Source organism: Dryas octopetala, chromosome 8 (assembly GCF_963921425.1).
Source record: "Dryas octopetala chromosome 8, drDryOcto1.1, whole genome shotgun sequence".
NCBI lineage: Eukaryota > Viridiplantae > Streptophyta > Magnoliopsida > Rosales > Rosaceae > Dryas > Dryas octopetala.
The window spans coordinates 12,127,534-12,145,928 of NC_141373.1; the positions used below are offsets into that span (position 1 = coordinate 12,127,534).

At 34.4% G+C, this 18,395-nt stretch overlaps 2 protein-coding genes across 2 annotated transcripts; one reads left to right on the forward strand and one right to left on the reverse strand.

Moving 5' to 3' along the window:
• Positions 1-4,517: 4,517 nt before the first annotated feature.
• On the forward strand, positions 4,518-6,891 carry LOC147277274 (uncharacterized). Its single transcript, XM_086255207.1, has 5 exons — positions 4,518-4,743; positions 4,889-4,972; positions 5,182-5,270; positions 5,765-5,967; positions 6,715-6,891. The coding sequence occupies exons 1-5, from the start codon at positions 4,547-4,549 to the stop codon at positions 6,793-6,795; spliced, it is 654 nt and encodes a 217-aa protein (XP_086111333.1). The 5' UTR covers positions 4,518-4,546; the 3' UTR covers positions 6,796-6,891.
• A 3,798-nt stretch (positions 6,892-10,689) lies between these two features.
• On the reverse strand, positions 10,690-11,251 carry LOC147277275 (uncharacterized). Its single transcript, XM_086255372.1, has one exon. It carries the CDS (start codon positions 11,221-11,223, stop codon positions 10,852-10,854), a length of 372 nt encoding a protein of 123 aa, XP_086111498.1. The 5' UTR covers positions 11,224-11,251; the 3' UTR covers positions 10,690-10,851.
• Positions 11,252-18,395: the final 7,144 nt, after the last annotated feature.

Consider the following 18,395-nt stretch of genomic DNA (forward strand, 5'->3'; position numbering starts at 1 on the left):
AGCATCCTTCTGCAACTGCTATAGCAACAACGAAAAAAAGAGGTTCAATTCTACAGTTCCATCTATAGTAACTTCAACTGCAAGTCTGCAACTCCAATAAACTGCAGTTTCATTTGCAATTAGTAACTGCAATTGCAAGTCTGCAACTCCAAATAAACTACAGTTTCAGTTCACTTGTAGTTTCAGAAACTGCAGTTTCACTTGCAGTTTCATCACTTGCAGTTCGTAACTGTGCAAGTTTGCAACTCCAATAAACTACAGTTTCCCTTGCAGTTAGTAATTGCAACTGTAAGTTTGCACCTCCAATAAACTGCAGTTTCAGTTCACTTGCAGTCTAGAAATTGCAGTTTCATATTTTTATTTGCAGTTTCAGAAATTGAGCTTAAAAAAAAATAAATAAATAAAAAATCAAGATCCTACTACTGATAATAAATCAAAGTTGGAGTCTACCTCGAGCTGTGATCATGCCCAATCCTCCATCCAACCGCAAATCCCTTGCCCATAAGCTCTCAGAGGTGGAGAGCTAAGACAACCAGGTTCGGGCTCTCAAAGCTGCTTGCACGGCCAAGCCAGAAATTGACGCTGCCATTGAAACGCAATGAAGCTCCAGAAGGAGAAGATCGAATCAACCTCACCATCTACTAAATCTGCTTGGAGCTAGACATTAGAGGCTGGGGAAGGGAGAGGGAAGAAAAAGGAAGGGGATGGGACCCACACCGCCGCCTGCTCTCGCCGAACGGCGAGAATCCAATCTTCAGAGACATCGCAGGAAGAGAGAGAGCAGAGGAAAGAGAAGAGAGACTCGAGGATAAAGAGAGAAGAAAGAGAAATACCAAAAATAAGAAATAAATGGTAATTGCAGCCCACTTAGGTGGAGTCAACGGAATAACATGCAGTCAAACTAACCTGATTGTTATATATTAATAATTATGGTATTAAAAGTTAAAAGCCATAGCAAAGATGTAGTATAGAGTAATTATTTTTATATATAATATCAAGTACATATTTTTACTTATTATTATTTAATTTTACATTGGATATTCTAACTTTTTTTGTAGCTTTAATTAAAAATGAATGGGTCTATCCTGAAGAAGGATAGAGTACAAACTTGATGGAACATCCTTCATCCACACTTGGTAATGAGATAAAGACTAGATCACGCAAAACATTACTCAGCTCATTAACAAGACTTGGCACGACCCGTAAATTTGTAGATTTGGATTGAAAGTCATTGGGTCGTGTCAAAATCGTGTTGACCCAATAACAACCCGTTAAGATAACAGGTCATGTCAATACCAACTCACAAAACCCGTTAGACTGTTAAGATAAGGGTATTTAAGTAATTGTTTAGCATCCCCTTGATTGCGGTGAAAGTGTGCGCTTCCACACTTTGTTTAAATTATAAAGGATGAAAAGGAGCATTTCATGTTATAGCTCATTTCAAATGACTAACTGACCCCGTAAGTAAAAACACCTTACTAACAATATTATTATTGAAGGCAAATTGCAGTATTAGTGAAAAGAGTACAAAATTATTAAGCGGACTAGCTGGACCCAAAATGTCATATCTGCAAAGACTGCAATCCCGTAGGCTTGGATGGTGGCTTCACAAGTTTAAGAAAGCATATAAATAAAAAAAAAATAAAAAAAATAACAATTAACAAACTAGATGTCCCACCCCCAAACGTGTACGCATGAAGGCGTGATTTAACTTATTTTAATTACACTTAAACGTAAAAAGACACATAAATTTATTTTTCCTTCTTACAAAGCCATTGATAAAACTTACTTCTTACCTTAAATAACCATCCTCAATAAATTAACCATAATTAAGTATAATTTATAAACTTAAATTGTAGGGGGGCTCTTGAATGAGAGCATTTGACAAAGGCCCAAAAGAGAGGACCGACATAGGAGATTTCTTTTGTAAAAGCCAAACAGTATCTTCAAGGGACCCTTGTCACGATGTTGCTTTGGGGCAAAGCCCTTGGTCCCTTGTCAGGGTTTTGACGCTTCTTTCCTATGCACTAGCAGGGGAGACTGGGATTTCTCAGCCTTCTCTTTCCTCTTATAGTCTTTTGGACATCTCCTCAATTCTGCCTCTGCAGCCTCACTCATTCATTTTGAGGTATCAATCAAACTAATTATTTTCTTTTTTTTTTAAAGTATAAAATCATAACCCCTGATTTATCCGGTCTTATTTTCTATTGAATGATTGCTGTTATTTGCACATTCTCTTTTTTCTTTTGGCATACCTTTTTCTCTATTTTTTTGTCAACACACTCCTTACCCTTTTCTAAAATTTAGAATTTCTTTTTCTGTCCTTGCTACCGAACTTCATGCCATGCATATGCAGAAGCTTTCATAGCAGCTCTCTTAGTCTCTTCACATCAATACTTAAGTCCATATTAGCATATATATGGTAATCAAACTCCTCATGAAAAGAATTAATAGTAATTAGGTAGCCACCCGTGCCTAACATTATTGAAAAATCAAAACAAAAAGAATACATAAATCATTAAAAGGAAATGTTTACGAAATCAATTTTTTACCCACTGGGAATTTTAGGTCGTCTGCTGCGTCTCCATGGGCTGAAGCTTTCCAGTGTTTTGCGACCATCAAAACTCATATTTTGGGTGTCCGGCGTCAGCTGCCAAAATATTTACAACAAAATCAGATATAGCATTAATGTCCCGAACCATTATATTTAGAGTGCAAAAAGCTAACCAAAAGCACCCAATCTCACAAATTTAATTTTAAGGTAACATCAATTTACCAACTACCATAAATTGAATTTTCAGATAATTTCAACCTATCTAGAACCACAAATTTAATTTTCAAGTAATATAAACTCACCCACAACCCAAAATAGCTTCAGCACTATGCAAACTAATTTAATTGTAAAAACTTTCAATTTTCATCTGCAGTTTCAGTTTTCACCGCAGTTTTAGTTTTCACTTGCAGTTTCAGTTATGAAGAATACTCTTATAAAGTGGTAGTTTTAGTTGTTTGACACAGTTAACAAACTCAAAAAGTCACAATTCAGTTCACAGCTTCAGTTTGCATTTTCATTTTGCAATTTCAATTCACAATTTTAGTTCATATATAATTTAAAAATTAAAAAAAAAAAAAGAAGAGGAAACAGAAAGACAAAAAATAAGAAATAAATGGCAATTGACCATAATTCAAAATAAGCCAGCTGGATGCAATTGATAGTTACCTTGTTGTTAAATAAAATTAATTGATACACTAGAGATTAAATAGGATGCATAACATGCACCCTATAGTAATTAATTCTTATATTTATAAGAAGTAAATGAAGAAGAAATTTGCAACACAAGGAAACCTTTTCATGAGTAGGACTGGGCATCAACCCGTCTAAACCCGGCCCGCCCGCCTCTACCGACCCGCCAAGCTGCAAGTCGACCCATCCAATCACTAACGGGCCGGTGTCGGCCCGCCCCCTTCCACCGAGCGTCGAAGCCGACCGTCCACCAAGCTTTCAGCCACCATCTTTTCAAGCAAGCCAGTAGCCACCATTTTCTCAGGCACTATAAGTCTGCAACCACCTCTATTTCCGCCACCAACCACCTCCATTTCTGCCACCAACTACCTCCATTTTCGTCACCGTCCACCATTGCAGCACAAGAACCACCTCCACCAACCACCATTTTCTCTGGCAAGCCACCTTCTCCTTCTCGGCATCTTCTCTCTTCTCTCTTCATGGCATCTTCTCTCTTCAATCGCCTCACTCTTCTCCTTCTCCTTCTCCTTCTTGGCCAATCTGTATTCTGACCCATCCCCGACTAAGACCCGAGCCGTTTAGTCGGAGATGGTTTGGGCTCCCACCCGACTCACCCCTCTCGACGCCCGACGCCCACCCCTACAGAATCATGAGGGTATTAGGAAACTCCGACCCAGATCGTTCTGTTATGCTGGGTGGGTGTTAGGATTATCATTATGGACTAGCACTGTCTTAATGGGCCACTATCTTAATTGGGCTGCGCATGTCTATTTCAGTTTTGGTCTATATATACTTTGGGTCAATTTTTATTAAGTGGACTTTAAATTAAAAATGGAACATAGAATGGTTAAATAAAAAAGTAAATAATTCAGACAAAAAATTATAAAAAATAAAAAATTAATTAGAATTACGTATGGCCTTCCAAGGCTCCAAGGCTTGAACGAGAATGATGTCTTTACTTGCAAGCAACAAGTACAGGCAACACGCTTATATATGTTTGTACGGAACCTTAGCTTGAAGTAACGGAGTAACCAAATAAGCAAAAACCCACGGCATCGATCCCTTGGCGTGGTGGGACAATATTTAAAATGTGTAGCACATTCCGGGTGAATATTCCCCCACACGCAAATGCCAAGAAAGTAGGCACAATTCAGCTTAACTTCATCATCCTCCATACTAGTCGATCATCAAAACTATATATGCATTTATACACATGGATTCTGATTCGTGATTCATCCTCCTTGAACCATATATATTCAAAGATTAATATTTCTCAACAATATAAGGGTGAAAATTTTCAGTATGTCTAAGAAAGATTTTTGGGCTTCTTACAAATCGCGAAGCATTCTTGAACTACTACTTCATCGCAATATAAGATCTCAGGGACAGTGGCCAGCTGCTTCGACAGTATGTAGGGTTGGGCATGATTATTCGATGCAGCAAGGTCTGCGGTTTTTCAGCACCAGCAGCAAACCATGGACAAAACTCGATGCCAAATCGTAAGAACGTCGACTTCATCATCTTCAATAGTAATACTATCTCTTTGATCCGTTGAATTTCTCTTCAGAATGAAAGAAAATAAAAGAAAAGAATTCTTTCTGCTTGATAATTTTGTACGTACTCTTATATATTGATTAATTGTAGGGTACAAAATGGTGGTGGAAAGGACAAGGTTCAGCAACCACTACCAGCTACTACTACTACTCTGAGGCACGCGATCGCTAGCTGGTATGCAAGAACTGATCATCACTCATATTTTCATTGAATGAAGATGAACAAAAATGAAAGTTATGAATTGATGAGACACACCATGGGAGTTCCTTTCCCACTTTTTTTTTTTTAAAAAAAAAAATTTGTTGTTGACTTTTGTTAATATATTTGCTAGTTTGGTATAATTGATAATCTGGTGAAATTAATCGCTTGACATATATACGCAGGCTAACATGGATTTTGGGCTCCATATTGTCACTGTCGACGTTGCTGCCTTTTTGGAAGCAGAATTGGGGGAGACTGCAAAGGATTGAAGGTATATATATATGCAAAATCTTTATAATATATACTATATCAATAGATATACTCTAAATATTATTGTGTGTGAATATTACACCAAGTGACATGTTAATATGGTGCTACGAATTCACTCAAACTCAAAATATAATATCTACGAAAAATTATTATGTATGATCGCAACACTACTATGTGTAACCATTCATATTATAATACGTATATTGATTATATTATATGACGATCAGACAGTGTTACAATATATATAATAATTTTTTCATGTTTAAAATCTTTAAGATTAAATATTTATAATTTCAAGTTTAGATCGATAATTGCATCATGTGCTATAATTTGAATGAATTCGTAACACTCGATCAGTATATCGTGTGGTGTTACCATATCAAATACTACAAAAATATATATACATATATATATATATATTTCTATAAACTTGATCTAATTAATGCCGAATAGAAATGGTAAGAATTGATGAGCCGGAAATTTTGGATATTTCAGGAGAGGCAGAAAGGGTTATGGAAGAGGTTGAAAATGTAGCAGGGGTTGTAGAAAGAGTGGCAAATATGGCAGAGAAGGTGTCAGAGGACGTAGCAGATGAACTTCGAGATAACGGCAAGCTAAAGGAAACAGTTCTGTTGGTAGAGAGAATATCCAAAGTGGCTGCTAAAGATGCTCAACTAACAAAAGACTTCATTCACAAGGTCTCGTAATGTCATTCCATTTCAAAAAAAAATTTATTTTTCCAAACAGAGAGTTCATTCCCTTTTTTTGCTTTTTATTTTTTTTTATTATATCATTTTACACTCTTAAATGGAATTGTATTCTTCTAACATGTATACTGTTTTTTTTTTTTTTTTTTTACAAATTTAAGGTGTCTTTAGAAATTACAAACATTTCACAATACCCCAACTTCTCTCCCTTTCTAATTATATATATATATATAATTGATATAAGAGGCATAAATTTCATTCTATAGGGTTTATTTTGTTCTTTCTTAATTTTTTTTCTTTTTTTTTGGAATCTAATATACAAATGTCAGTAACCTGGAAAAGAATAATCAAAAGAAAGTGTCGGGAAAAATATCATCATCCTAGATATATATATATAGATACTCTTTTTAATTGGTTAATTTTTAACATCATTTCTTCTTTTTTGTCTTTTATTCTACATTAATTTACCTATTTTAACTAATTCATCTAGAAATAGGTCATCTATTTATGACCAGGTATTGATGTCATTGTAGAGTTTAGGTTTAGTATATATTTAGAATTTTATTAATTAATTTGCTTAAAAAACTCAATTCCATTGTTCTCTTTTTCTGAGTTAAGACGTTTCTTCATATTAGAATTTGAATAATATAAAAAATACAACAAGCAAAAAAGAATTAAAGTAGCAAATTAAACTAATTGGTAATTCTCGTTGACTGATGTGGATCTGGTAAAACATAGGTGGATGCATTGAAGCATGATATGGGAGACTTGGAAACACTGGTCGAGCCCGCCATTGAGAAGATTTCAAAGCATGAATGATAAGGAAAGTAATTCTAATTAAAGGAGGAAAGGGAAACGTCCATGCTATTCATTCTTGTACATGTAACTGATGAAATTAGAAAGTTCGAAATGGGATCGATGAAACTCAATCAAGTGGATTGATGATTTGATGTTGCTTAGTAAATTTATATAATATTATGATATAAATATATTTTAATTTATGGAGCATTTTGTTTTAGCTAAAAAAATATTTTCAAAATCTGGAATTGGTCAAGAAAAATTTTCATTTAATTTTAGATCATAAGTTGAAAAGTCAAACTAAGGAGTTATATTAAAAATTCCAAAAAACTCAGATTCCCCAATTCCCCATTCGAAATAGAAAGAGTATTAGATGACAATTATGTAATTTAAACGAGTTAATTATACTTACACTTCCTGAGGTTTATCGTCTTTTCACATATACCCTCTGGGGTTTCAAAAATTACATATACATCCCCTGAGATTTCAAAACTATTACATATAACCCGCTACAAGAGAAAAAATAATAATAAATAAATAATATTTGTATTGAGATTAGATCTTACACCTTGAGTAATTTTATTAGGCCATTTCACCCCTTAGCATGCCTTTTTGCATAATTTCTTATCCTTTTTCGTCTCACTATAGGGGGTTATATGCGACAGTTTTGAAACCTCAGGGGGTGTATGTGTAATTGTTGAAATCTCAGGGGGTGCATGTGAAAAAACGATAAACCTCAAGGGGTGTAAGTGTAATTAACTCTAATTTAAACATACAATCACGTGGTGTAATCAATTTACGTGTTATAAAATGAGTAAACGATAAGTTTATACTTGTAAGGTATAGTATTAACAACATTAATTCATATTATAGGCCCAAAAGAGTTGTTTGCACGTATTATCTTATTAACCAATTAGTTTTAATATGTTTATATATATATATATATACATGCCCCTTCAGGTGTGAGATCCCACGTTTAGTGTTAAATGTGGGATGAGGCGGATGAGCTCACTCCAAATAGTTTTTCAGCAATCTAAACCGTCTATTTTTTAGGCCTCTATTCACATATCATCCTTGTAAAAAATTAGTCAAATCAGAAATCATTTGCTTATCTAACTTTGATCAAACAATTAGACGAATCAAATATTTTTAATGAAACCATCTATTTGTTTGATCGAAGTCAGATAGGCAAATAATTTCCGATTTGACTAATTTTTTGTAAGGATGATCTATTAATAGAGGCCTAAAAATAGACGGTTCGGATTATTGAAAAACTACATGAAATGGGCCCATTCGCCCCAGTCCATATTTAACATTAAATGTGAAATCCTACACTTGAAACTCCATGTATTATATGTATATATATATATATATGCAAGGGCGTTCCAATAAGGGATCCCTCATTTAGTATTAATTGAGCGATCCCCCTGTGGGGCCCACATGGGTGGTTTTGTGTCGATCTGAATCATCTATTTTTTACATCTCCATTGATAGATCATCCATACAAAAAATCAACCAAATCAGAAACCGTTTACCCGTTTAATTAAGCGGTCAAAGTTTAGATGTTTGATCCAAATTAGATATCTTAACTGTCTCCAATTTGGCTGATTTTTTACAGAGATAATTTATCAATGAAGAAGTAAAAAATAGACGATTCCAATCGACACTAAACAACTCGTGTGGACCCCACAGGGAAATCCCTCATTTAACACTAAATGAAAAATGTCTTATTAGAAGGCCCATTTATATGTATGTATATATAATTATACAAAACTTTACATTTCCATTGTGAGATATTTTCTTAACACGTTCCTTTAATTACGTGCAATGTCACTCCACATGGACAAGACCAAATCTTACGTGCATATATAATTAACTTCCTTCATATATAAAATACCATTTTGGGAGGGTACAAACTGAGGCCAAAGTTTTTTTTACTTGAGTGTACATGTTGGCGGTGTGTTTTGGACGAATCGGATCAAAAATAGGGTGTTTCAATTCCTATCCAAAAAATTTCGGAATGAAATTTCTATTCCAAAAAATCGGAATTTCAACATCTCATTCCAATTCGGAATTTTTGGATTTTTCGGAATATCACATTTTAGAACTTTGGGATAAAAAAAATTCAAAATTTTCAAATAAAAAATCGAAATCTTCACGGTACTTTTTTTTTTTTTTTTTTAGTATAATAGCCCATATCTAATATTTAGAGGAGGCAACTAATCTTTGGACCTCATCCAACATGATGAGAATAAATGTCACTACTAGATACACACACACACACACACACACATATGATATATTTATATATACATAGGCTCCTTCTGTTGATGTATACTTCAACTTATTTATGTTGAGGTATACCCTGTTGGGGCCCACACGAGTCGTTTTGTGTCGATCCGAACCGTTCAATCTTTACATTTCCATAGATAGATCATCCTTACAAAAAATTAGCCAAATCGGAAATCATTTGCCTATTTAACTTTGATCAAATAAATGGACGAACCAAGTATTTTCGATGAAACCGTCCATTTGTTTTATCAAAGTTAGATAGGCAAATGATTTCCGATTTAGCTAATTTTTTGCAAGGATGATCTATCAATGAAGATGATCCTTGTGAACGGTTCGGATCGACACAAAACGACTCGTGTGGGCCCCAACAAGGTCATATCTCAACATAAATAAGTTGAGGTATACCTCAACAAAATGAGCCTGTATATATATATCATGTCTGAAATTTTAAATATAATAAACTCAAATATTTAGTAATTACACGTACTAAAAATGTGGGTGTTTTTGTTAGCATTTATGTTATTATGATATACATATATTTATAATATATGTATGTTTATATTAGTAGTATTAGTTATTTGTTTTTTAATATATATGTATGTGTATGTTTGAAACAAATAATAAATTTATGACACATATAATAGAAAACTAAATAAATGATATAATATTAATATAAATACATAATAAATTAGCATAATTTTGAAAATATCGATTCGGAATGTCTTTGGAAAATTTTGAAATTTTTCGAATCGAAATTCGAATTGGATCAGAATTTACAGAAACATTCCAATTTCAATCCTTTTTTTTTTTTTTTTTTTTTCAGAATTCAGCATTTTTGAATTTCGAATTTGATTTGGACGTTTCAAAATTGAAAAATTTTCGAATTAAAATCAGTCGGATTCGGATTTTCCAATCCAAATCATAGCCCCTAGTACACGTTACAGACTTTCAAACATATTCAACATAATTTTGTTTGTCAAAATTAAAAAGGACAAAAAAAAAGGGAAATTAGAATTTTTGTTTTCTTTTTTCAAAAATCATATATTATAAGCTTATAACATTTTTATTTTGGCCAAAAGATTTATTATAAATTGGCTTTTTTACTCAAATATCACCTGAACTATAGAGGGTGTGCTCTCATACCACCCAAACTTTTTTTCTTATCAATTTACCACCTGAAATTATCAATATGTGCTAATTTACTACCTAACATCCATTTTTCTGTTAAATCATTAAAAAATTTCCTAAACTTCCCATTTTGTCCTTGAATACAATAAAAAAATAATATTATTTTAAAACCTTTTTTAAAAATATAATTATAAAAGAACTTAAAAAATAAAAAATAGAAAATGAAAATACCTTTTTTTTTTAGGGGGTTTACTTAGTTTTTGTTTTAATATTTAAAATGCTTTTATTATATAAATTGACAAAAATATCCTTGAAATAAATAAAAAATTTAACTAAAGTGACGGTATGTGGTTCATTGGCCTATATGTGAAAGTTTAGGTGATAAATTAACAAAAAAAAAAAATTTGAGTAGAATTTGAGCACAACTTCTATCCTTCAAGTGTTATTTGAGTAAAAAAGCCTTATAAATTTATAACATTCACTGTAAGCATAATGTAAATAACAACACAACGCGATTAACAGCCCACCGCAGAACAAAACACAGTACTGTATCAACTTTTTCTTTCAACAAAAACAAAAGAGAAAAAAGAAAAAAAAAGGAAAGACAAACGACACACTCATCATAATAACAAAAGCTGAATCATCCAATTCGCAACTCTACATGACCAAAACGACGGCGCACAGACCAACTACCACAGATCCAGAGAAAGCAAATCTGTTCAAAACGGCAGCGTTCTCGGTCGGCGCGGGGGCTTCGGATGGAGGAGCAGCGATCGACGACGGAGGACTCGCCGGAGATTGAGCGGTTGACAGAGGAGGACTCGGGGGAGAGCTCACCGTCGGCGGAGATGGAGCGGCCGGCGACGGAGAAGGTGCATTTGCCTTCGGAGGGGACTTCGGTGGAGTAGCCACAGGCGTCGATTTGGTCGGAGAAAATGCCGGTGACGTCGCCGGAGATTGTGCCACGGTGGAGTTCACGAGCAATGCAATGAGCATGAGAGTCACGAGAATTGAGCGTGATTGAGCCATCGCAGAGAGAAATTGAAGAAATTGAAGGGAGTGAGTCTGTGAAAGATAGAGAGAGTATATATAGTGGAGTGTAGCTAAGACTTGCAGACAAATATTTACGAGTCCCGAAGAGTACGTTCTTCTTTGTGTGATCCACCATTGGATCATCATAAAGAAGATCCAACGGTGGATAGAGAAGGTAGCGTGATGTCATTATGAGTAGCCAGCCCAGTATTGACGCTAAAGACACGATGTCCTCGCTGGTTCAAAGTTCAGACCTTTGTTCTTCTTTTCTTTCTTTTTTTTTTCCGTTTTGGTGGTCATCCACTAAGGTACAGTTGTCGGTGAACATCGGTCGTACACGTGGATTGGAGTTGCGGTTTGGAATTGAATGTAGACGGTAGACCGTACGATGTTCTTTGGGAAAGTTGGTCTGGATTGAAGAATGGGATTGTGGGGTTCCACTCAGGAGAAATGGAAATCTGTGGTGGGATCACTGACTTGGAAACATCATGGACACGTTAAATGCTTTTGAATTTGTAATACATACTAACAATTAATGCTGCAATAGCCGAGTAATTTTCCGAGTCAAAAAGGAAAGAGCATATTGACCCCTCCCTCCCCCCCATTTAACAAAAAAAGGGACTAACAGGTAACCAACAGGTATTAGTTGTTAATTCTTAATAAAGGGACCTACGATCATGGTATTACTGGTTAAAAATAATAATTAGTATATAGTCTAGAATAATTAATTCTTAATTAAAAATAAAAGCTTAAATACATTTACATTTATTAATTATAAGGCTCATTTTAAGTTAGTCCAAGAACTATAAAATATTTCAAATTTTCTCATTAACTAACAAGAACATACGAAATAGTTCATCTGTTAGAAATTCCGTCAAAGGGACCATTAAATGCCACATTGGACATAGCCCACTTGGCATTTTTAATGAGGTGACATTGATTGGTAGGGGCAAAAAAGGGTTTTGTCCACGATTTTCACTACAAATTGAATCTTATACAATGCAAAGGTTGATATTTTGTTACATATTATGAGAATTAGTGTTTAAGGAAACATAGTGGACTACATCCAGTATGACACTTAACAGTCATTTTAACGAAATCCTTAATGGATAAACTATTCTGTATGTTTTTTGTTAGTTAATGGAGGAATTTGAAATGTTTTATAGTTTGTTAACCAACTTGAAATTGACCTAATAGTTGATGGATGTAAATGTAGTTAAGCCAAAAATAAATTAAGGAAAGCGATTTTCACACTCCATTTTCTCCGTTTACACTCATCCTATTTTATTATTCTTTTTCATATTTATTTATTATTATTATTTTTTTTTCAAATTTTACCATTTTTCTCGTTCCTTCATCTTTTTCATCTTTCCCCACTCAAAAACTGTCTCCTCCGGTCCGGTCAGCTCCATCTCATATTCTTCCCATTATTTCTATTTCTGGTCTCACAATCATGGACTAATATATATATATTTTGGTCTGAAGACTAAGATAATTGATTTGCAACTGCAACTACAGCTAGTTGCGCTACAGATGCATATCAGTTCCCTATCAATTGATCACATCTACAGTACCTGAGCTATCAGCATCTTAGCCGAGCAATAAGAAACTATAGATCCACTTATGCATCCGATGACGTGTGCGAGAAAATGTCCTTATTGTTATGCTATTTAGTTGTCACAATCTTTTTTAGTAACAAATCAAACTTGTGTCCTTAATTAATTTAGAGTAATCCTAATCAGAAAATCATGCTAAGAGAAATGTTATATCAAAGAACAAAATACTGTGATAAGAGTAAGTGGTGGAGCCTAGTCCAATGAAGGCATCTCTACACAACACTATATCCAGAGCAAAACCTTTGAGTGTGAGATATTCAAGAACACGTACAACATACTCCAATAGATGTTATCAGAGAAAAATACCAAGCTTAAATACTGTGAAGTGTACGTGTGACATGATATGTACATATAATCAAGCATTCGCAACGTTCTCAAAAAATACAATCGATGAGCTTAGGAACACAACTGAGATATTCAATAAAGCACAAAAGACACAATGAGCAGAACTACTATCCGAAAGGGGAAAGTGGGATATTTATACTAAGGTTTCTCAACTTGACACTCACTCCCACACATTTGGGGATTGTACTGTAGTAGCTGACACTTCATACGTGTGACACTAGGGGATCAATCTATCGCCAGCGATATCTTGATTTTAGTAAATCGTTATTGATAAATAGTAATCGATCTATCAAAACCAGAATTAATACCAACTTTACAACTGAAAATTATAATGTTCAAGTATTTGTGAGTGTTATTTTTTTTAATTTTGAAAAGCTAACATTCTAAATTCAAATATGAACGATCACATTTGAGATATATATAACATTTGAAAACATCTGTCATTCAAATTATTTTAAAGGGTAAGCTTCTAAACATATTAAGACTGGATAAAAGATATCCAGTAAATTTATCACATATTCTCATGCAATCACACACAGATGATATGTAGATGCATGATAGTACACCTGCCGAGAAAGGAAAAACTAGTAGCTCTTCATAGGTATCATGTCATAGGCGCTTGAGGTCTTCACGTGGATGCACCATGATACACTAACCTTTCTAGGTTGCCTAAGTGTTACAAAACACTAACACATGTTTTAAATTTTTGCTTGCAACTTAACATTTAGGTCTGATGTCCTTGTGGTTAAGGATTTTAGTAGTTTTGCCTTGAAAATTAAAGCACCCTTTTTCTCATTGGAAATTTTATTTTTACCCTAAAAAATGCTAAATTAATATACCCTCCACTCAAACTTTTTACCCAAAATTTCGTCTTTTTCCCTTATTAAAATATCAAATTAAAAAAGGAAAACCAAATCCCAACCAAGGCACCTGCCCCGATAGCGCCCCTCGCCCTCTCCAGCGACTCACCTCCCACCCGCATTGGCCCTCCTCCCCTCCCCTCCTCTCTCTCTCTCTCTCTCTCTCTCTCTCTCTCTCTCTCTCTCTCTCTCTCTCTCTCTCTCTCTCTCTCTCTCTCTCTCCTCTTTTCCCTTTTCCTCTTTACTGGAAGCACTGGCCCTAGGTCACATCCACAAATCGTTAATTTGGCCATTCACGTACGTGGCCTCGTATTCATTCGTCATGTGGACAAACGTCTTTGAGGCATATACATTAATTACTAGCTACTACAACACGTTAATTAACCTTTTTATGAAACCATTTTCTTGTCAATATAATGTCCTATATGCCACTTGCACAAGCAAAACCAAGCATACCTTGTTCAGCTTTGTTAATAAATATTAGAAACGAAAATACCACACAAACTAGATTGCGTTTAAGACTTAACTAGCAGAATGAACACAAAAATATGTTTACCAACTTGTAGAGTACGTATACTAGCCTCACAATCCACGTACCTTTAGCAGCTAAGAGTAAGTTCTCGTACGTGTGCATTCTCGAGCCTTCGGAGTGAAGGGATTGGCTAAAAAAAAAAGCTTCCTTTAGTTTCTAGAAATTCTGGAGCGAGTTGTAATGTTTCTCCCCAACTCTATTTATAGTGCTCATGGAGTCATAGGTGATGTAGCAATAGAGCCAATCTTAACTCAGATTCAAAATTCAGGCTCTATACCAATCGGTAAACAAGCTTCATCAGTTTTATTAACTAGCTGTAACAAGTTTTGCATTGCCTGTGAGGATGAGGTAATCTGCATCCCAAGGGCTAGATACTGACAGATATAAGCAGCTGATCGATCTAAACCTCAGGATGCAGATTACCTTATCCTTACCCAATATCATCATTACTATTCAATCTACCAAGATATATTTAATACTTCAGCTCAATGAGAATATACATACAGAAATAATCCTTCGTTCACCAGAGAGTGGGGAATTCCACGCTTACCTAACCACCCAGGAATTACAGAGCGATGAATTCTATGATCGGAACCATCCATTTCTTAAGTTCCTTCTTAAGGGTTATCCCTGTAAAAAATTATAAAACGCAGCTCTCTCGCATATCTAAGAAAGTGTTACATTGGCAGAGAGGAGGAGGTAATCTGCATCCCAAGGCCTAGATACAACAAATATAATTAAGCATTTAAGCTGATGATCTAAACCTCAGGATGCAGATTACCCACTCCCTACCCAATATTTGATGATTATTAGAAGTTCTAAAGCAGATGGGTCTGAGGCCAATATGCATGGTAGGTAGTCTGTATTTATAATAGTTCTTAAAGTTAATTAAATATATGGTATATTCTCTCAGTGTAGATTCACATCCTTACCATGAATACTAGTAAAGAATAAGAGAGATATATGAGCTAGGTAGCTCTTGCATGATGCTTATAATGCAATATCGATCAACTCTTGAGGACTGATAATATCTTCAACATTTCTTTTGACTGTTCTAAGCATCGACAATATTAAAATTAGAATATAATCTATTTCACTTGTGAAAATAAAGTGTTCGATATCATTTTCATGGTCCGAGCTAGAGAGTTCTTGAGGCAACTACGATTGGAATATAATAATCTGTTTCACTAGCTTCAAATGAAAGTGTGTTCGGTGTCATTTTCGTGGTCCTAAGAAGAGGCAATCAATGATAGGAATATATATGTAGGATACACAGACTAAAAGTTGCACCGACTACAACATATATTACATATATGCAATACATATAAAACTTCAACCCTCACTAAATGCCTAAATCCATATTCATATCATGATCAGCAAGAGTTTCAAGGAAGGCTCCCATATATGGTAAGTTACTTGTCCCAGTGGAAAGTTTTTTTATGGCATCTATATATTCTAATATTAAATGTTGGAAGAGTTCACATTACAATTTACAAGAGGGATATATATATGTACACAAATTCTCTCTACAGGACATAGTTAAAGAACGGATATTAGTATTTTTATGATATTTTGTAATTTTTAGGTTATTTTTTACAGGGTTCAACATGTTAGGGTATAAGATTCTATATTTTAGGGTATAAAATTATTGTTCGAGGTTATATTTTAAGTTTTAACTCTTGAGTTTTAGGCAGTAGCCCAAAACTTAGGAGTTAAAACCTAAATTCTAACCGAGGAACGAAAACTCAAAATCATAAGAGTTAAAATTAAGGAATAGGTCTCGATTTATTATTTATATCCTAAATAATTAAATCATGCCTAGTTTAAGATCAAATGGTGAAAAAAAAAAAAAAAAACTATAAAACATATGTGTACATTCTTTAATTAAAGAACGGACGAGATAATTTATGTATATATATATATACATATATATATTATATCATTATACGAGAGATCGAGTACACATTAACCGTTTTGCACATCTAGATAATGTACAATGCCATCATTTCTTTGTTTTGGCCTATGGCTAGGCATAATGCATGGTCCATCCTAGCTATTTTCCACTCAAGCAATGTGCATCCAGGAGCCCATTAAACACTACTTTGTGCCAATTAGTGAATGCATACGTGATATGCCATACTATCAGTCTATCACTACCGCTTATAACATATACATGCATTATAAATATATCTATACCATGTTTTCTGCTTGAAAATGCTTCAAATGGAAATAAGGAAATTAATAAAGTTGTTTACACTAAAAGAAAATCAAAACTAGCTTTACCCTACGGCATTAGTTCAATAAGGTACTAGCTAACTTGTAGGCCAAAGTTAATCATAAATTCATAATGGATCAATTAACCATTATTAATTGATTAATGGATTGATCGAGCTGTTGTTCCTCCAACCAAACAAACACGATCTAAGGCTCTGAGCTGCAGGATACTACGGTCCCTTTCAATAGCTAGCTAGCCAAGGGAATAGAGCATATGCTACATACTGCATTCACATGCCTAGCTGATTACGACCATGAATGAAACCAGATACATCTAAATGTGGCAGCCCTTTCCTACTCAGTTAATCATTTTTGAAAGAGATTGCTACCAAGAGAATATATGCGTATAGAAGATTCCTCAATTATGTAAGAGAGTGTGGATTTTTGTCACATTAGAAAATAATAGCATTGTGTAAGTACTTATAAGGGTATTGGGCCTCTCCTACTATTGCCAATTAATTTTCTTCATAGTAGCAGAACAGGTTCACTCAGGTGTATGTGTTAGGCCAAGTGGCCACAACACATTGTGAAAGTGCTTATTATAAGGGTCTTGGACCTCTCCTCCTATTACTAATTTATGTGTATGTGTTTTTGTAATCTCTTTTCCCCTTCTTTAATTTGAAGTATTTAAATTCAACATTAATTGAAACCATTTTTGGAGAGGATCTTTATATACAGATCAAATAGTTCCTACCATAATTTTCTTTGAAAAAGCAGTCAATTAAACCAGAAAACATCAATGTCTTTGGATAACAATATTCCTTGTTACTGTCTTATATCATTGGTTCTGCAAGGAACAAAATCTTGTTGATTCTGCGCTCGTTATTCTATACCATATGCATGCAGCCTCCTTAACCCTACACTATATCATCAGTCTATATGCACTTATAAGAGAATATATATATCATTGAACTTTAAGAACCATTATAAATAACGACTACCACCATGCAGATTGGCCTCAGACCATCACCTGCTACAAACCTTGTAATTATCAAGTAGTAATATACATCGTTAATTAGTTGTCTAGCTAGCTTCTTCCTTCTATTATAATATCTTAATTGATTAGTATATATCTTTGTAGAATTAATTGATATTGGGTAAGGATCGGGTAATCTGCATCCTGAGGTTTAGATCAGCTCCTATTTGTTGTATCTAGCCCTTGGGATGCAGATTACCTCCTCCTTACTCCCAATGCAGGATTTTTTAGCTATAGTTAATCAACTACGGAAGCTGATCAACTAGCTAGATATGCATGCAGTCTTTACTTAATTGCTATCTGTTCCAAAATTTCTCTTTAGTGCATACTTCTTGCTAGTTTTAGCTGAGGCTAGAAATGATGAAGCATTAGAACTTTTTGATAAGTCAATATATAGTGTGTGTGGTGTAAATGCAAGGACCATATAGTCGCCAAGAAAGGATTTCATACAAACAGAGGATCTGGATCCTTCGTAAAAAGGCAAAGGTGTGGTATATATATAATTGAAAATTTAAACGATCATTCTTGTATAATTAGCCGTTGGACCTAACACGTGTTGGAAAATT